This window comes from Alligator mississippiensis, chromosome 14 (genome assembly GCF_030867095.1).
Source record: "Alligator mississippiensis isolate rAllMis1 chromosome 14, rAllMis1, whole genome shotgun sequence".
Classification (NCBI taxonomy): Eukaryota; Metazoa; Chordata; order Crocodylia; family Alligatoridae; genus Alligator; species Alligator mississippiensis.
Genome location: NC_081837.1, coordinates 8,121,319 through 8,138,390, shown reverse-complemented (window position 1 = coordinate 8,138,390; position 17,072 = coordinate 8,121,319). Strand labels below are relative to the sequence as shown.

General features: G+C 46.5%; 1 protein-coding gene across 6 annotated transcripts in view; it reads left to right on the top strand.

Moving 5' to 3' along the window:
- The window catches only part of LOC102563781 (exonuclease V), a 264,829-nt gene that overhangs the window by 236,272 nt on the left and 11,485 nt on the right, over positions 1 to 17,072 (top strand). For 4 of the 6 annotated variants that reach the window (XM_059717112.1, XM_059717113.1, XM_006276492.4 and 1 more), the window contains 6 exons: positions 3,535 to 3,652; positions 4,053 to 6,317; positions 6,403 to 6,629; positions 7,754 to 7,858; positions 9,694 to 9,866; positions 11,232 to 12,684. In XM_059717112.1, the coding sequence (XP_059573095.1) occupies positions 5,986 to 6,317; positions 6,403 to 6,629; positions 7,754 to 7,858; positions 9,694 to 9,866; positions 11,232 to 11,699 (1,305 nt within the window). In that variant the 5' untranslated portion in view covers positions 3,535 to 3,652; positions 4,053 to 5,985 and the 3' untranslated portion in view covers positions 11,700 to 12,684. Of the gene's footprint in view, positions 1 to 3,534; positions 3,653 to 4,052; positions 6,318 to 6,402; positions 6,630 to 7,753; positions 7,859 to 9,693; positions 9,867 to 11,231; positions 12,685 to 12,966; positions 13,065 to 13,476; positions 13,637 to 13,656; positions 14,131 to 15,145; positions 15,352 to 16,841 lie in introns of those variants that run through there. The other 2 variants (XM_014608018.2, XM_059717111.1) reach the window with 2 other exon arrangements.

Here is a 17,072-nt window from a genome sequence, read left to right as displayed (position 1 = left end):
GCACACAAAGAACACCATCTAAATAATGGCATAATTGACACTTGGCAAAAGAGACATCAAATTACCACTCAAGTGCCTGCTGATGCAAATATATCAGGAAGTACCAATGAATGGCAGTCACTTTTGCTTGTATCTTGTTATTTTGAAATGTTGGAGCGATGACAATTTGCATTAGCTGCCCTTAGGGTCCAGGCATATTTCTTAAGATATGCTGTAGGAGAATTTCCATTAGCCTGTGGGTTTGGCTCTAAAGGTATGTGGAGAAGGGCTGAAAAGTCATGTTTCTTAGGAACTACTTGGCTAGTTGATTGTAAATGCATCCTTAGCTCAATAAATCTTATTTAAGCCATTCCCTTTGAACTGTTGCCCAGGTGGGCGTGAACAAACATAGCTTTTCTCCAAAGAGAAAGCCTTTTGTCCTGGGATCCTATAGTCCATTGTCATGCTTTAAATACCTGGGAAGCATGCCAGATAAAATGTGCTCCTGCTTTTCCTCCCAGCCACTGTTGCATATGTCTGTAAGTTAATTGTGGCTCATTTAAGTTAATTGCCAATCATTCCAGGGGCAAGCCTGACAGGCTGTGCGCTCTCCCTGTCCCCATTGAGAGAGGAGCAGCAAGGCAATCTGGAAGGGCTATATGTGTAAAGGGCTGTGCTGCTTCTCTTTTGTCTCAAGTCTTGACTTGGATCAGTCAGGACCGGCTCAAATGAGATGTCTGTTTGCAGCCTGTGAGTGAGTCTCGAACCAGAGCCCATTACTGCTGATCTTACCTTGTGTCAGGATCTCTCACTCACATGGCCAGTAAGAAATATTTTATTCCTTGGATATTCTCATTGAAATCAGTGGGCTGCTTGCCGTGTCAGCTACTGCTCTGTGAAATTAAGGGTGGTAGGGTACAGCCCTTAGTATAACTGGGAACTGTATTGGTTTTGCAAAGATGAGGATAAACCCCAATACAGTGTGTGTTGTTCAGTGAAAGAAATGGTAGATGGTACTTTCATTCCTGTTTTATCAGTGCCACCTGGTGCTCAGAAAATGAATCCTTTGAGTCCAAAAAACAACATTGGAAACTGGTGGGCTGTGTCCATCTGGATTTTGATTTTTCCCCTCCTTTGGAATAACAGTATCACTGCTGACCTGAAGCACATGGAGGTTTGTATTTTCAAGAGCTCTCCGACATGTAAAGCTTTGAGTCGAAGACACTCACATATGCCCAAAAGTTGTAATTTTACAAGGAAAGCCAATCACGTGCGCATAACGTTTTCCATAAATTCATACAGATCCTAGGCTGACGTTTAATGGGTGAGAGGTGTAAACATCCATTACTACCAAAAAGCTAATGGACATATAAATCTAGCCATAAACATCTAAACCTCCTACTAAATGAATTTGTGGGAGTGTAATTACAGTAATTGAATATGGAAGCATATTATTCTTGTCTGTGCTGTCCCAAGTATTCTTCCAGAGAAAGGTCCTGAGCATCGCTGAGCTCTCTGCAGCTGGCAGCACAGGAGTGTGTTATAATCATTAGTGTCAGCACTGCATTTCCCATCATTTTGAAACGCACAACTCCAAAGTCTCAAAGCAGGCCACTTCACCCAATAACACATGCGTGCCACTGCAATAAAGATCTGTCCTAAGTTGTTTTGTTGCATTGCATCAAAAGTTAGTGGATTTTCTTGCCCTTTCCTCCAAATTTTAATGTTAAAAGCAAACGGGCTTTTTTTTAGCAGCTGCTTTGATTGTTTCTTAATACACACTGTTTCTTAATACATACTGAAGGAGGGAGGGAGCCAAGGATCTGATGGCTGGCTCCAGCCTGCTGGACAAACTGATAGTGAGAAAGGGCCATCTGCCCCAGGGGTTGACAGGTCTAGGGCAGAAGTAGTGAGTCAGGTAAGCCAGAGAGAGCTACATAAGCCCACAGCCTGAAGCAAGGGGGGCAGTCTGGACCTACAGACTGCAGGAAGCAGAGCTCCAGGGAGGAGTGGGGCCTGAGCAGACAAGGAGGAAGGACTCCAAGATGCAGGGATCTCCTGGACCACCAGGTACCCAAAGATTAGTATTTTGGGGCCTTGCATGGTAGTTTTGCCATGGTGTGGTGTTAACCCAGGATGGGGAACTTTTTGTTTGAAAGGAGATGCTCCTATCTTTTAATTTGTGTTTAAATACCGGAGGACCAGATTGTGGTTGTAGGGGCGGAGGACACCATGGAAAAGGGTGCCAAGGGCACCCCAGGTCCTGGACCTGACCCTTTGGAGGGTTTAGTGCTGCTGTTACTGGAAGGACTGTGGCATCGGAAAGCAAAGATTGGGGACACAAGTCCAGGGGCCGAGGAGCCCAGACCCCACAAGGGCAGGGCCAGAGCTTGCAAAGGTGAGGCCAAAGCTGGGGCCTGGGAGCCTACAGTCCTGAGACAGGGGACCTCAAGCAGAGGTGCCCAGCCAGAGCAGAGTTGGCCAGAGCCAAGGGGCCTCAGCCCAGACAAGGGTCTAATACCCAAAGCCCTCTTTCCCCCTAGGGGCAGCCTCCCTGTCCAATCATAACATCAGGGCACAGCAGGCCAGACAACAGAGTGGGACTTTGAGAAGCCAGAGGAGGCAAGGAAAGCGGGATCCAGGCAGACCCCAGGGGGGTGACTTTGCCGCCCCAGCGCTGGCCATGCTACACACACACAGTCATCATTACACATCTGGATTTGAACCAGTGACCTAGAAGAGTTGCCTGGGCTTTATTCTTCATTATATTTTTCAATGGTAGCTAGCAAATGACTGGATAAATTAGGTTTAGAAAAAAAATGTAATGCTAAAAACCCAACACAATTAGATTTTCCTATACTGATTGTCATTAAAAGGAAAGGCGCAGTCTTATCAGCTTCCCTAATAGATGTTCTGTGCTGTTCTGATGAGTTTGATAAGGTCTGAAGATAGCATTAAACAGTTTTAAACTACCCATTTTCATACTTAATTGTCATTGGAATGAAAATGACTCGCAGGCAAAAAAAGGGCATCCATAAGCAATGCGAGTTGGATAACAACTCACGTCCAGCGGAAACGTTGAGCACGCAGATCAGAATAGCAGAGAATTCATTTACGGGAATGATTAGGCATAAATTAAAGTTGGTACCAAAGTTACTTACATTCTGAATCAGGAATAAGTGTGAGCCAAGGGAACTGAGCCCTTCAAAGAAAGACTCAAGAGCTGTGGGTTCCCCGGTGCTTCCAGCTCCTTTGAAGGTTCTGGGATAAAAGATTTCTCCTTTGGACTCCGTAGAACTGACCCAGGTAGGCAAAGCCTTGGCTGGGATGAAGTAGTTGGGGTTGGACCAGATGCTCTCCTGTGATCCCTTCCAACCCTCATTTTCTGTGACTCTATGAACTTAATTATTTGCATTTCAGGTAAAAGAATGGAAGATGCTATTATTCATTATAGTCTGTAGGAAGCTCAGTCACATATCAGGACTTCACTGTGCTAGAAGCCCTTCCACTTATGCAGTCACAGACACTAATGGATTCCCATGTCCTCACCTGCAGGCCTCAACATCACGAACCATGCACAACAACCTCCTTTCCAACTGTGGCACGTCACATCTAAATGAGACTTTTCTCTCTGTGCAGGGGCCTGCATCATTCTGGAAAACCCTCCAAAAAGGTAAAAGAGCATGCATAGGCCTTGTGCTGGCTCTCAGTCTTTCGCTCCTGCGAGCAAACCTGGGTGTGTGCATGTGTGAAGGATGGTTAACAAGTGATTGCGCTGGTGGCATGTTCAGCTTATGCATAAAATAGATGGCACTGAAAGACCAAGGTCCTGGTTATCTGAACTGACTGCTTATATAGGTAGCAGAAGCTTTCCACCCAGCAAGCCTGACTTTCCAATATTTATTGAGCATTACCTGTGTGTGTGTGTGTGTGTGTGTGTGTGTGTGTGTGTGTGTGTGTGTGTGTGTGTGTGTGTGTGTGTGTGTGAGCTCACTTGCTCTGCTTTGGCTGTGTGTTTCCTCTGGGTTTCATAAATAATGGTGCAAACTTGGCCAATTTTTACTTTTCTGCAGCTTTACAGAGGTAAATGGCCCAGCAGTTTCTATTATGGGGTTGTTTCACACTTCACATCTTTGTTGCTTTCTCTGAAGATGAATACCTTGGGAAATTGTGTCGTCAAAGAGATTGTTTTTTCCTTGGAGACCTGTTGGTATGAAATGTTATGCTCCCCCAGTAAGCTTGCTATTTTCTTTAACCTTCAAGAGGGTTACAGAACCGGGTTATCAAAGCCACCATTAGCCCATCTCAATCGTTCCAGCTCTGAGCAAGGCAAACATTGCACACTGTGATTTCACACCTTTGCAGCCATGCTTCCCTAGTGCGAGTAGGGAAGTGACAGGCAGCTTTCATCCTTTGCCATGTCCTGCCTCTTCAAAACTTTCTACCACCTCTTACTACTGCAGCGGACATAGCTGCCTTGGCTGAGCAAAGGTAAGACACCCCTGCTTCATTGGTATAGTAAGTGTGGGTATCTTGAAACAAAAGAGTGGCCCCCAAATCCATGGGAAAGTCCTAACAGGCAAAGTTACATGTTCTGAAGCAGGAGCTATAGTCCAATCTGAAAATATCACCCTTTCTTTCTGGCCCGCTTTGCAGAGCTAGCATGGATAAGTATCCAAATACCTTCCAAAATCTTCTCTAAGTATACTGGCAACCCACGTCCCCTTTTCAATGCGCTTAGGAGCCCAAATCCCATTGCCTTTCAATGAGACTCCTAAGTGCATAGGTTCCTTTTGGAAAATGAATTTCAGGCTCTTAAATCACTTAGGTGTTTAAGTGTTGCAGTCTGCGGGGAAGAGAGTAGAAGTGAGTAACCATCTTTCTGTGAGGGACCTCCACCAGGTTCACAGGTATGATTTGGTGACTTGATTTCTCGGCATGTTGAGCTAACTGGTCTGAGGCCGCCTCCAGGCGAGCGCGGCTGTGCGGCACGGGGCACTGCAAACCCGTTTGCAACGCTGCACGCCGAACCTTGCAGCGTGGAAGTGAGGCTTTCAACCCTGGGAGATCTTCGGGTCAAAAAAACCTGCACAGAAAAAAAGCAGGGTGGCGCACGTGTTGGTACAGCACCCAGAACTAGGGCCTGGCAGGCCGGAGCCATGCTCCCAGCTGCAGAAGCACCGCGGCTGCAGCTTCCCCAGCCCTTGGGACCCCAGATAAGGCTGCTGGGCCCTCTACCCCTCCCAGGGTAACCTGCCACAGGCCAGAGCGCATGTGGCACAGGTGTTCGATGTGAAGCATATTTGGCAATGTATTTAGAAGAGCGCCTAGCTCCTCACCTGTCCTCTTTTTAAGCAAACAGTAGTGCCAGCCTCTCTCACTCGGACAGATTGTCACTGAACAACTCATTCCAAAGCACGAGGTTTACTGCAACGTAGCCAGCAAATTGTGCCAGGTCCCCACTGCATCTCATTACTCTGTCACCAGGAAGTGCTTTACATCGTGAGCATTATCTTCTCTCTGCTAATTCTTTCTCCTCCAGCACGGCCAACTCAATCGGACTTCATTTAGGGAGACGTAAATGTTTCAAATGAATGTTGACAACCGACGGATCTGAGCGGGCAGAAGAGCGCAGCTCTCAGTCGAGATTAAAGCAGCCTTGTCACACGAGGGTGAAGGGAACATGCTGTCTGCCTTTCCTACCCAGCTACCATGCTTTGATGATACTCTCCTATTGCTGCAGCAGACGTGCGAAATGATCAGGGGAAAAAGAGGTTTAAATCCATTTTTAATCACCCAGCACTTTGCTCCGCGCCAGTGCACACATGAATCGGTTATAGCATCCCTTAAGAAACAGGAGTGACTTTGGAAGGGGTCAGCAGGAAGGCCGCAGGGTGCAGAAACAGCACTCAAGGGAAAGTGCATTAGGTTTGCTGAGTCTCCAGCGCCGAGCAGCTCCCACCCGGACACACCTCCCCCTGCACAAGCCGGGCAGCCGAGAAGAGCATGGCATGTGATTTTGCTGCGTCACGACCATGCGGCGGGTCAGCCTGTAACGTGACTCAGCACGACTCGCTGCTAGTGCCACGCGCTCGACCCCGGGCTGGGACCCTGCGGGGCCGGGCTCGGGGGTGTGCTGTGCGCATGCTCAGCCCGGCCCCGCGCGCCGCGACCCGGCCCCACGCACGCCCCGGGCACCCGCGCGGGGAGCCGGGCCCGTCCCGCCGCTCCCCGGGCCTTGGGGTCTGCCTTGGCCCCAAGCGAGAGGGAAGGGGCCAGGCCATGGCAGGCTTCTCGGAGCTCAGCGACTCGGAGCTGCTGCAGGCGGAGGAGCTGCGGTAGGAGCAGCCCTCCCTGTGAGGTGGGGTGGGGGGGCCTTGCTTTTTGTGGGGAGGGGGGTTGTGCTAACCGGTCTCGTTGCAGGGAGGCCGAGGAGCCGCGCTCCGCCAGGGACCCCGACGGCGCGGGCAAACGCAAGCAGGCGCCGCGCCCGCTGGACAGGTACGCCCTGCGCTACCTGTGCGTGACCGACCTGGCCGGGCAGAGCTGGTGCGAGCAGCAGGCGGTGTTCGGCATGGAGGAGCCACGGCCGCCGGCCCCAGAGACGGCTGCGCTGCTGGACGCGGGCAAGAGCATCCATCTCGCCAGAGGTGAGGGCCCGCCGCACAGGAGGCTGGAGCGGCCCTGCACAGGGTGGACATGGGGCGCGCCGTCTGGGCAGCGCCCCGCCGAACCCCTAATCAGCGTGCAGGGCATTGCATGGAGCCAAGTGCAGCGTGTGTGCAGCCAGGTCGGCCCTGCCCACTGCATGCAGCACATGTCGGCTGTGCACGTGGCCCACGAGGCGTGCGTTCCCTGCAGCCCTGGACCAACCCCAGTGCTGCTTGCAGTGCCAGGTCCAGCCTGTGCCAGCGTGCACTCTGCGCAACAGGCGGGCAGGACCCGGTGCCATGGCCGCTCCATAGGGAGGCTGCCCCAGACTGGCATAGGGATGCTCAAGCCAAGCAAGCTTCCCACCTCTGCTCTAAAGAGCTGTTTAGCAGGCCCTACAATAACTATCTTCATATGCTTCCTCCTAGTCTGTAGATAAGCCATGTGGGGGGAAAGGATAATCTTCCACAGTCAGTGGATATGTTTTGGCAGGGGGAAAGAGAGAAAACAGCTTCTTTTGATCGCATTTTCCCAAAATTCATGGTATGCTTTCATTTTCACAAGAAGTCAGGAGAGCCGAGTCTTGCTCCTGATGCAAGGCAAATGGTTTGGCGCTCTCATGCTTGTTTCTCTCCTAGAGTACCTGTTTGCAAGCATGGAGGCTGCTGCTCCAGCGCCTTGAAGCAGACTTGATTAATCGAGTTTGCTGGGCCATGGCAATTGCCACACACCAGCAGTTTCTGGTGTCCTGTGCGTCAGCGTCCCCGCACTTAAAAATGGCAGCGGGGACACTTGAACTAAAGGTCATTTGACGAGCTTTAGTTCAAGCGCCCCCGCCATCGTTTGTAAGCACAGGGATGCTGATAGAGGAGACGTGGCAGCGCTTTAATTAGAGCAGCTCTTGGAGCCACTCTTATTAAAGCACCATCGTTCCCATCCCCAGAGCATATGCAAAAGCGTCCCTAGATTTTAGTCTCATCTGGATTATTTAAACATACCTTTTAGGTGTTGCCTTTTATCATGCCAATACCATTCACAGTAGGACCTGATCTCAGCCAAGAGCCTCACAATGGTACCATATTTAAAATATTAATTATTGTGGGGTTTTTTCTCTTGAAATCAGAGCTAGAAGTCCATGACCTGGTAAAAATACCTACTACGAGCAGGGAAGATTCTTGGGCAATAAAAATACTGAATCTTCTTTCGATGATTCCAGTCCTTCAAGCAGGTAGGTAAGCCAGCAAAAGACGCTGGCAGTTTTTTTATCTTTGCACTCAGTGTGTATATAAACCAGTTTATTGTACTCCTGAAAGCAATGACAACAGGGAAAGCAGTTGCCAAGCACAAAGTATGTCAGCTGGGGCTTTAGCTTAATTCAAAATGAAGTTTTCAAATGAAGTCTTTCGCTGTTTCCATTGGAGGAGCTGCTCGGTGGGTGCTTAGCTGTTTCTCAGTTTTGACTTTCGTTCCATTTGGAAAACAAAGCTGGCTGGCTTGACTTCATACTTTGCATCCAAGACGTTTAGATGGGGAAAACCATCAAGTTTGTCATAGTAACGTAGTTAGCTGTTGAGATTATCAGGGGATGGGGTCAATGATGCAATTGCAGCCTTTAAATCTAGCTTCCTAACAGACGTGCTCTGGATCAGTGGGAGGCAACCTTTTTGGCAGGTGTGCCACAAGGTAAGCCCTGCCTCTTCCCTGTGCGCCATTGATCAGGTCCCCGCGCTGGATCTGCGGCTCTGCTTTCTGCTCCCTTCCTGATCTTCTCTATGTTCCCTGCTCCCTCCCTGATCTGGCACATGTCTCTCAACAGAGGCTGCCTGTGCCACTTGCAGCATGCATGCCTCAGGTTGCCCGGCCCTGCTCTAGATCAGCCACAAGCTGCTGAGCACGATGCACGAATCACTCTTTGCTTCACATCATAGAGGAGGTAGACTAGATGGTCATAGTGGTTATAACTATTTATGTCAATGGTTCTCAGCCTTTGTGGACTTGTGACGCCCTCGATAACTTCTGTGGATTGAGTGGCACCCAAATTCAAATCCTGCTTTATATATTACAGTGCTTATCCCCTTGCAGAGGGGCAGAACAGTCAGGATTTGTTTGGGCAGGGACAAGCCTGAGATTATATCCTCATACCTCACTTAGATTATATCCTTATACCTCACCTAGATATAATTTAGATGATATCCTTATACCTCGCTTATCCCCCCACACCTTGAGGCACTCTAGTTGGGAATCACTAGTTAATATGATTGCACAAAATTCTGCCTACTTTTGCTAGAGCGATATGACACACGGGGTGCGTCTACACGAGAAGCTTATTACGCATTAACTTAGTACAGCTGTGCTGTAGCGTGGCGGTTAAAAAACATGCAAATAGCCTACTGCGCAGTGTTATTAGACTAAGGAATAGATATGTGCAGTAAGCATCACAAAAATACTGTGCACCGGCTTTACTGTGCAGTATCTAAGGGGCATTAATGAATGTGTGCACCCTCAGACACCTGAGTTCATTCCGTTACAATCTCTTTTGGGTAGACATCTCTAAATTTGCATTATCCATAGGATTGTTTTGCATTTCTTGCTAAAAAACTATGGATTTAACAGAGAAATTGGTCTTATGGCTCATTATAACTTACTTCCTCTGCAAGCCTTCCTTTGCTGAATAGGTGATGGTTGCCTACTTCCCTGGTAGGTGATCAAATTCATTAACACAGGCTAAACTAAGATAATTGTTACAATTTGTACCTAGCTTGGCCTGTTGACTGTTTCATTCCAGAATTGATGAAGGGGGCTTGAAGCCCAAAAGCTTGTCTCCTCTTTCTCCCAGCTGTACAGCTTGGTCCAGTGAAAAACATTTTTTGACCTTAAAAGTCTTGCTTCTACCTCAAAATAGGCACGGAAACGGGGAATTCTCTTAATTAGGAATCTAAAGGTCGCTGCATCAGTAATAAGAGTCCAAAGAAGTTTTTGATGTTACTTTAAGAGAGAATCGTCTTTATCTTGAAACCATGCGAGCCTCAGAAAACATAAGAGTTATCTCCTCTTCTGTACTAGTTGGCCATGTACGGGAGCTGCCAGTGTTTGGAGTGATAGAAGGTGTCTTTGTGAGTGGGATTATAGATGAACTCCGCTACAATACCAAGGGAGAGCTGGAGCTGAATGAGTTAAAAACACGAAGCCGACCATTTATGCCTGGTGAAGCACAGAGAAAGAAAGATCATTTCCAGGTGAGCAAAATATGTTCACGTATCTCTACATAGGAGGATCCAAAGATCCATACTTACCCAGACACAAGCAGCTGAGGGAGTTTTTAGCCCACTTGCTTATTTCTTAATACTAAGTTAACACATTGCAAACAGGGAAGTGCAATGTAATGACTTTGTCTTTGTGTTGTTCCTGCCGTGCCAAAAATATTTTACAAACAATTCTACAAACGATAGCCACAGCCTGGACTAAAGCATGGCGCCCTGCAGCCACATTACACGGCTGTTTAAAACAGCAAGTGAAGAGAGCAGATTGCAGATGAAGCTAGAAGATGAACTTTTTGTAGCTGGAATATAATGACCCACACCGGAAGTCACCCAGGGCATCAGAGGTAACAATCCTCCTCTTGGGAGAATTTCCATAGGTTTGTCTAGTAAATTGTAAGAAGGTTGAGTTTGCCTTTTCCCAAAAGTGGTGAGATACAAAATGTCCCAAGGTGCAGCATCCTAAGGTATTCTTTCAGTAGTGACCTGTGGAGGTGAATATCAACAAATGAATTGTCACCACTAAATCCTCTGGAACTTGCATGGTTTGCACATAATTTGAAGCTTATTTGAACTGCAAGAGCCAGCCATTCATAGAGTTCAGATCTGCTTTTTGGTGCATCTTTACAAAGTTGTTGCACAGTTCCCCAAAGAATTAATAGGAAATGGGAATCGAGATGCCCCCAAGCGGCTTGAAAAATCCCATCTTTAAATTTCAGTCAATGAAGTCTCATTCTGCCAACTTCTCTGCTGTCTTGAACAAACTATTCATACCTAACAGTGTATATGCAAGTGGCAGCTAGGTACAGACATTCAAAAAGCCTGAGGTGGAAGTGAACTAAGTTAGGTGGTTTTCTGTAAGTGGAGTAGTTTAGATCAGTAGTGAACAGAACACACATTCACCCTTTGGTCTGGAACAAATCTTAGACTGGGTCCACTATTTTTTTAAAATCAATCTATGTATAGACCATTTTGTATGCCAAACTTCTGTTTTGGGTATAGATGGGTTTCCAATCACTTATACCAGTACAAGTATAATGTCTGTACCTGGCCGATATCTGTGATTGGATTCTGTATGGATCAGCAAGTTCTCCATATATTTCTCAGGTTATTTAATTTATTTTAGAAATGAAAACCCTGTGGACATGGGCATTCTCATGTATAAAACAATCAGTCATCAAGGGAGTATTGGACTCCTATTCTGAATTAAGGCTGAGATTTGCAAGGAAGATTTGCTCTCAACCTATATACCTTTGTGATGGCTGCACTCCCTAATGTATGCTCTGCCGTAGTGAGATATTTGGTCACCTGTTGAGTATGCGGGCTGCTCTTTTCCTCTTCCAGGTCAGCTTGTATAAATACATTTTCGATACCATGGTTCAAGGACAGCTGAAACCAGACGTTTTCACGAATCATATTCATCTGAGGCCAGAGCAGCCACTTGGGTGCCAACTTAGGAAGCACGCTCAGAAGATAGGATTTATGATCACGTCCTTTGGGGACCTCCTGGAGCTGATGCACCTGAACCTGATGTTCTCTGACATCCCCGGCATCGACTGCTTGAAAATTGAGTACAGCCACCAGGAAAGCAGCGTCCCACTAGGGACAGAGGTGGTGCCGTATGAGGAAGCAACGGTGAAGGAGAAAGCACAGTACTTCCTTGCTTACTGGAAAGGGCAAAGGGAAGCGCGGGGGGTAGATATTGAGGAAGCCTGGAAGTGCCAGTCATGCAGCTACTCGGAGATCTGCGACTGGAGAAAGAAGAGGGCAGAAGGACTTGAGAAGAGAAGTGGACCAAAAAAGAGTAAATGAAAGAAGCCTGCTCCCTTATTAGGGATGCGTTACTCGTACCGCAGTGCGCTCAGTCTTCTGCCCAGTTAGCTCGTCAGAATTAAAGAGAACATCACAACGGGCCAAACTCATTACATGGCTAAACAGGGATCTCTCTGTTGCACCAACTGTGAGTTTGGCCTTGTGATTTTAAAGCTCTGACTGCTTTTGGTAGTGTTCAGTGTTACAGAGGCATAACTTAAACGTGGGATGAAGAGCCAGAATACTTTGTCAGAGACGGTGCCAGCTGCTACCTCATGAAACCTAAATACCTACCTCACATGGGTCTCATTGCAAATAACAGATTATAAAGTGATCTGAACAGGAGGAGAGTCCATATCTCTACAGATTTTTAGCAAGAAGGTTTTAAACTCTAATCTCATATCCCCCCAGCCCCTAACCTTGGCGATTTGTCTCTGGTTTGTGCAGGGTCACCCACTCCTCACCGTTCTTCTTGATCTAGTGTTCGATGAGCCATTTTCTTTATAAGACCACACTAATCTGTTTCTGAAACATATCAGCAGTGGCCTGGAGGCACAATGAAACGAATGGGGCCAAACTCTTGGGTTACCTTCAAAATACCACTTGCTCCATATAGGTCCCTTTCATAATCTCAGCTAAAACTATGCACAAGGTGCCTGAACATCCTCTGCAAGACACCTATTTTTTTTCCTCTAGTCCAATGACATTTATATCCATAAGTGATACATGTAGGAGTTTAGGATATTATCTAGCAGGATCATCCCCATCAAAGGGGCAGTCTTGCTTGTTTCTTATCTGAGCCTTATCTCTTTTCATGTTAAACGCTCTGGAAGGTAGTATGCTAATTGCTAACTAGAAGAGAGTATTTAACATATTGCTTGATTTTTTATGATTAAAAAAGTGTACTTTGTTTTCATAATGTACTGATCGGTAACAAAGTTCTTAACTTTTTCACTACTCTGGCAATAAAATTAATCGAATCTTTCACTGAAGTTACGGTATTTGAAAATTGAGGGCAGAGAGAAGTGGCAAAATCATTCCCCTGCTTTTGGATTGGAAACCACTGAACGTCGATTGTGTGTGTGTGTGATTTTGAGTGAAGAAATATGTAACTGTCATCAGGACTAAAAAGTTCAAGTGTTCAAGGCTAGAATAGAGTCTGTAGGCTAAGATTTATGAGCTGGATCCTCAGCTTCAGTCAATTCTTAGATCAATGAATTGTAATGAAAGAAGGGTCTTTTCTGATCAGATACCCTGCTTAACACAGGCTGGAGATCTTGTCCATTTACTTCTGGACTAAACCCATGGCTTCTGCTTGCCCCATGGCATCTAGTCTGGAGTTAAAACCTCCCGGTAATGGAAAAGGTAAGGTGTTGATAAAGTGGTTCAGCAGTTATTTATCCTCTTGTTTAAACCCAGGGCCTTGCTTTTCACCCCTCTGTGTGTCCACATCTCCATCTATAAAATGAGGGTAGAGGTACTGAGCTCCCTTATAAAGCATATTGAGATCTGATGATAAAAAGTTCTTTTTTTTTTTTTTTTATTGTGACTTTGCTTCCCTTCAGCATCCAGGCTTTGCCCTCCTATTGCCGTTTTCTGCTAAATTAAAAAGGAAAACCATCTACTACCAAAAATCTCTTCCCCACTTACAGATCACTTTCAGCCTGCCCTTTATATCACCGTAAAGAGATTATCTTTAGTCTCTCACAACTAGGTATGCTTTGGGGACCTTGGATCACTCTTGTTGCTCTGTTCTGAACATTTTCCAATTTTTCAGCTTTCTTGTTAAGTCTGGACAAGAGAATAGGCTGCACTGTTCTTGAAATGAGGCTGTGTGCTGACAGGAGGAGTTGCTGTTTCAAGGCATGCCTCAACAAGCCAGTCTGACTTTCATTGAAGTCACCATTAGAGCACAATACTGGAAGGAAGGAAGGCAGGTAGTTATTGTCACTTTGTTTGCTGTGCTGTCGACATAGGATTTCAGTCTTCCAAGTGATCACTTTGAAACCCATTCATGATCCCTAAATGCTCAAAATACCAAAGAGTGCTCCAGAGTCTAACCTAAAATCTGTCGGGCACCTCCAAAGTATTCTCTCCATAACTCGAGTCTCCTCTTGCCTTTACTCCAGTTTGATGCAGCCTGCTACTAAAAAGGGGTCCATGACTCTGGAAACTTTCAGAGTAGCTACCGAGGTATCAGTGCCATAGAGCGGCTGTTGCTGAGTGTTGATATTTTTTAAGCTGTAAATAAATCTATGCTTGATCCTCTCCTCAGATACCCGAGGAGATGTTGCAGGTCTCATGATAGTTGAATGCAGGATATCATATGAGAGTTAATGTATTTCTGTAAGACCAAGGAGTTCTAGACGTGATCAGGATCCTGTTTGGCCTGACATTGGGCGATGAATAAGAAGATCCTCTGCTCCAAAAGGTGAAAACCAACAGGCTGCATCTACACATGCAATTAGCATGCAGAAATAAACTCCGGCACAGTTTGCACTGGAGTCAGCTGCTCCTGGGTACAGCATCTGCATGTGCACCCCAGACTATAGCTGTTTAAACCAAGGTGGAGCAGCCCCGGGCTGGCATGGAGCCCAGGGGGTCAGCTCCGTTTCAGGTCGTGGTGTTGGATGATAGAGGGGCTGGCTGGGCACGAGGGTGCTACAGTGCAGAGGTAGGCGGCATGCAGGTAGCACCCTCATGCCCCAGCCAGCCCAGTTTTTGTCTACACATGCGTTGCAGCAGAGTAAATTAGTCTGCGATAGTACTGTATCCTACAGTGGAATTAATTAATTTACTACGCCCTAAATCCAGCCCACATGTAGGTGGCGATGCTTTACTGCAAAGCTACTTAGTCCACTCTGCAGTAAAGTGCGCATGTAGATGCACCCATAAAGTGACAGGGGAGTAGATCTGCTTTTCATTAAAAAAAAGGGGGGGGGGGTGGAAACCCTTCCTGCTTGTAGGAAGAAGCTTAGAAATGTGAACCTCACATCTCACTGCAGCAGAAGGCAAATAAAACAAAACACCATCCGTTGCATTTAAAATGCCTTGACTTTAAGTCGGCCAAGTTTACATTAGGGGCCCTGACTTATGATTTCCTTTGAATATCTGAGGTTAGCAATCCTGGTGATATTTCAGGCATCGCAGAGGCGAGGAAACTCCCATCAGGACTTTACACAGGGCTGGGCATGCTGTTGCCACCTCTTGCAGGGAAGGGGTTTATCACAGCTGGTGCTAAGAAGTCCTCCTGTAATCCCAGCCAGGGCAGGGCAAGCCAGAAGACACTATCCAGCATGACTGCAGTTTATTTGCACTGGTTTGTTATAACCTGTTTGCAACGGAAAGAGAAATCTTAGCTCTTTTGGCAGCCACATGCATTTTTTTAAACTTTCCAGCAGGTCACAAGTCCTGTTGGTAAAACCTGGTGTGTTTTTTTTTAACAGAGCTCACACCAGGCTCAACGGTTTTCTAGGAAATCCCGCCCCACAGTGACACAGCAAGGAGAGCCTCTTCTTAGCAGAAATGAAAGTGAAAATAAGACCAGCCGAAGCAGTCGGACAGGAAGAGGAGCTGCAGAGCATGTCTGGACAATTATATGCTGCTATGGACTTCAGGACTTGTATCCTCGCTTGCTGCTTTCTCTGCACCGGTACGTGGAAGTCCTGCTTGTTCTTTGCACGCCCGCTCCTGCTTTGTAAAACGGGACTGAATCACGGCAGCCCTCAATGGCAACAGCAGGGAAAACAGCATGTAGTTTCCAGCAATGATTTCTATCATGTTGGAAAGCTGGGATGATCCTTCTTGTTGACGTGCTTCTCTTGTTAGCTGCAGGCGGCTGCTGCCAGTTAAAAATGCCTTCTGGGGGGTTTTTTGGTTTTCAAAAGTAGTAAGTGATTTAGGATGCTTCCTTTTTTTTTTTTTTTCCAAGTGTCCAATTTGAGGCACCTTTGCAGCAGACAGCCATTGGCCCTTGAAGAATCAGCCCCTTCGAGGCATTTGAAGTTTGGTACCTAACACCCCGCTTAAAATCTGGGCCCTAGGTTTTGGCATCGAAGCAGCCGGGATAAATGAATGGTTTTGCTCATGGCAGCCACTGGAAATCTCTTCAAGCCAGGCCGTGCTGGTGCCCCGGCGCTTGGGGAGCGGGTAGTGTCAGAGGGAAGGGAATCGAACTGTTTGTTTCAAATAGAGAAAGAAAAACTTGTAGCTTCTCATCTTTTTAGCTGCCCCTTACAAAAGATAGGGGATCTTTCAATATCTGCTCTGATCCGTCCAGGACTCTCAAAGCAAGTTAGCAATGATAATCTTGTATCACACCTGGAGTTAAACAGGGACCTGGGAGCAGGTGCTGCTAGAGTCAGATTTATAAAGGTGCCTAATTCCTGGGACTGTCAAGGAGAGGTAGTTAGCTCACGTAAGCTCTTTAGAAGATCCCACTTGCTTATATGCGGTCCTTAGGCTCTGCTTCCCATTACCATTGATTCTCCTGGCAAAATGTTCAACAACACTGGGCTTCGGTTCAGTCGTCTCTGAAACTCAAGCTAATGCTTACTTCGCAGGAGGGTTGTGAGGCTCAGTGAATTGTCTAGAAGATGCTTTCATGTCCTGGCATGAAAGCTTGAGATGAATAGTATTAATATTTTATTAGCAAACTTCTGGCATGCTGCTGTTTTATTTTCCTTTTGTACCAGCTTTCTGAGCCGCAAGTGGACAATGCCCAGTTTGTTTGTGGTGTTTTGCTGTTTATACTGTTGTTTCTTCCTCCTTATCCTTCATATTGTAAAGTTTTATAATGACACAATAAAAAAAAAAAAATCCACTAAATTTCTGGGACCATCAAGCAAAATGAATGGTTTGGGGGGAAAGTAAATCGCTTTCATTATTTTTCTCTCCAAAGAACTAGGTGAATAAAACACCCAATGTTGTCTCAACTGCTAAAATTCAGTTAAAAACCCCAACAATTTCTATTATATTTCACATACTAGCAAGCGGATCTATTAAAACTGCAAGCACAAAGTAATGCTTTACGTGCCTTATTCTTGCACATGAAAAAACTGAATTTTAAGATTTCACTGCCCAGAGACCGGCAGCATGATTTTTTTTTAAGTGACATTTGCTTGTGTGCGTCTTGTCTTTCAGGAATCATCAGGCACCTCGACGGGGTTGCGGCAGCAGGTTCAACCTCCAGTCAAAACAGGCGGCTATTCTGTTCCTTGGAGACACAAGAAGTCATCCCGTTATCGAGTGAAGTAAAGTACAATAGACAGGATGCCTGGCTCCTGCTGGGAAAAGAGAAATCAAACGGCGATGTGCAGAGAGATGACCCAGAAAATCCTCCTCCTGACGGCACGGTCCTGTTTATCGTCAAAG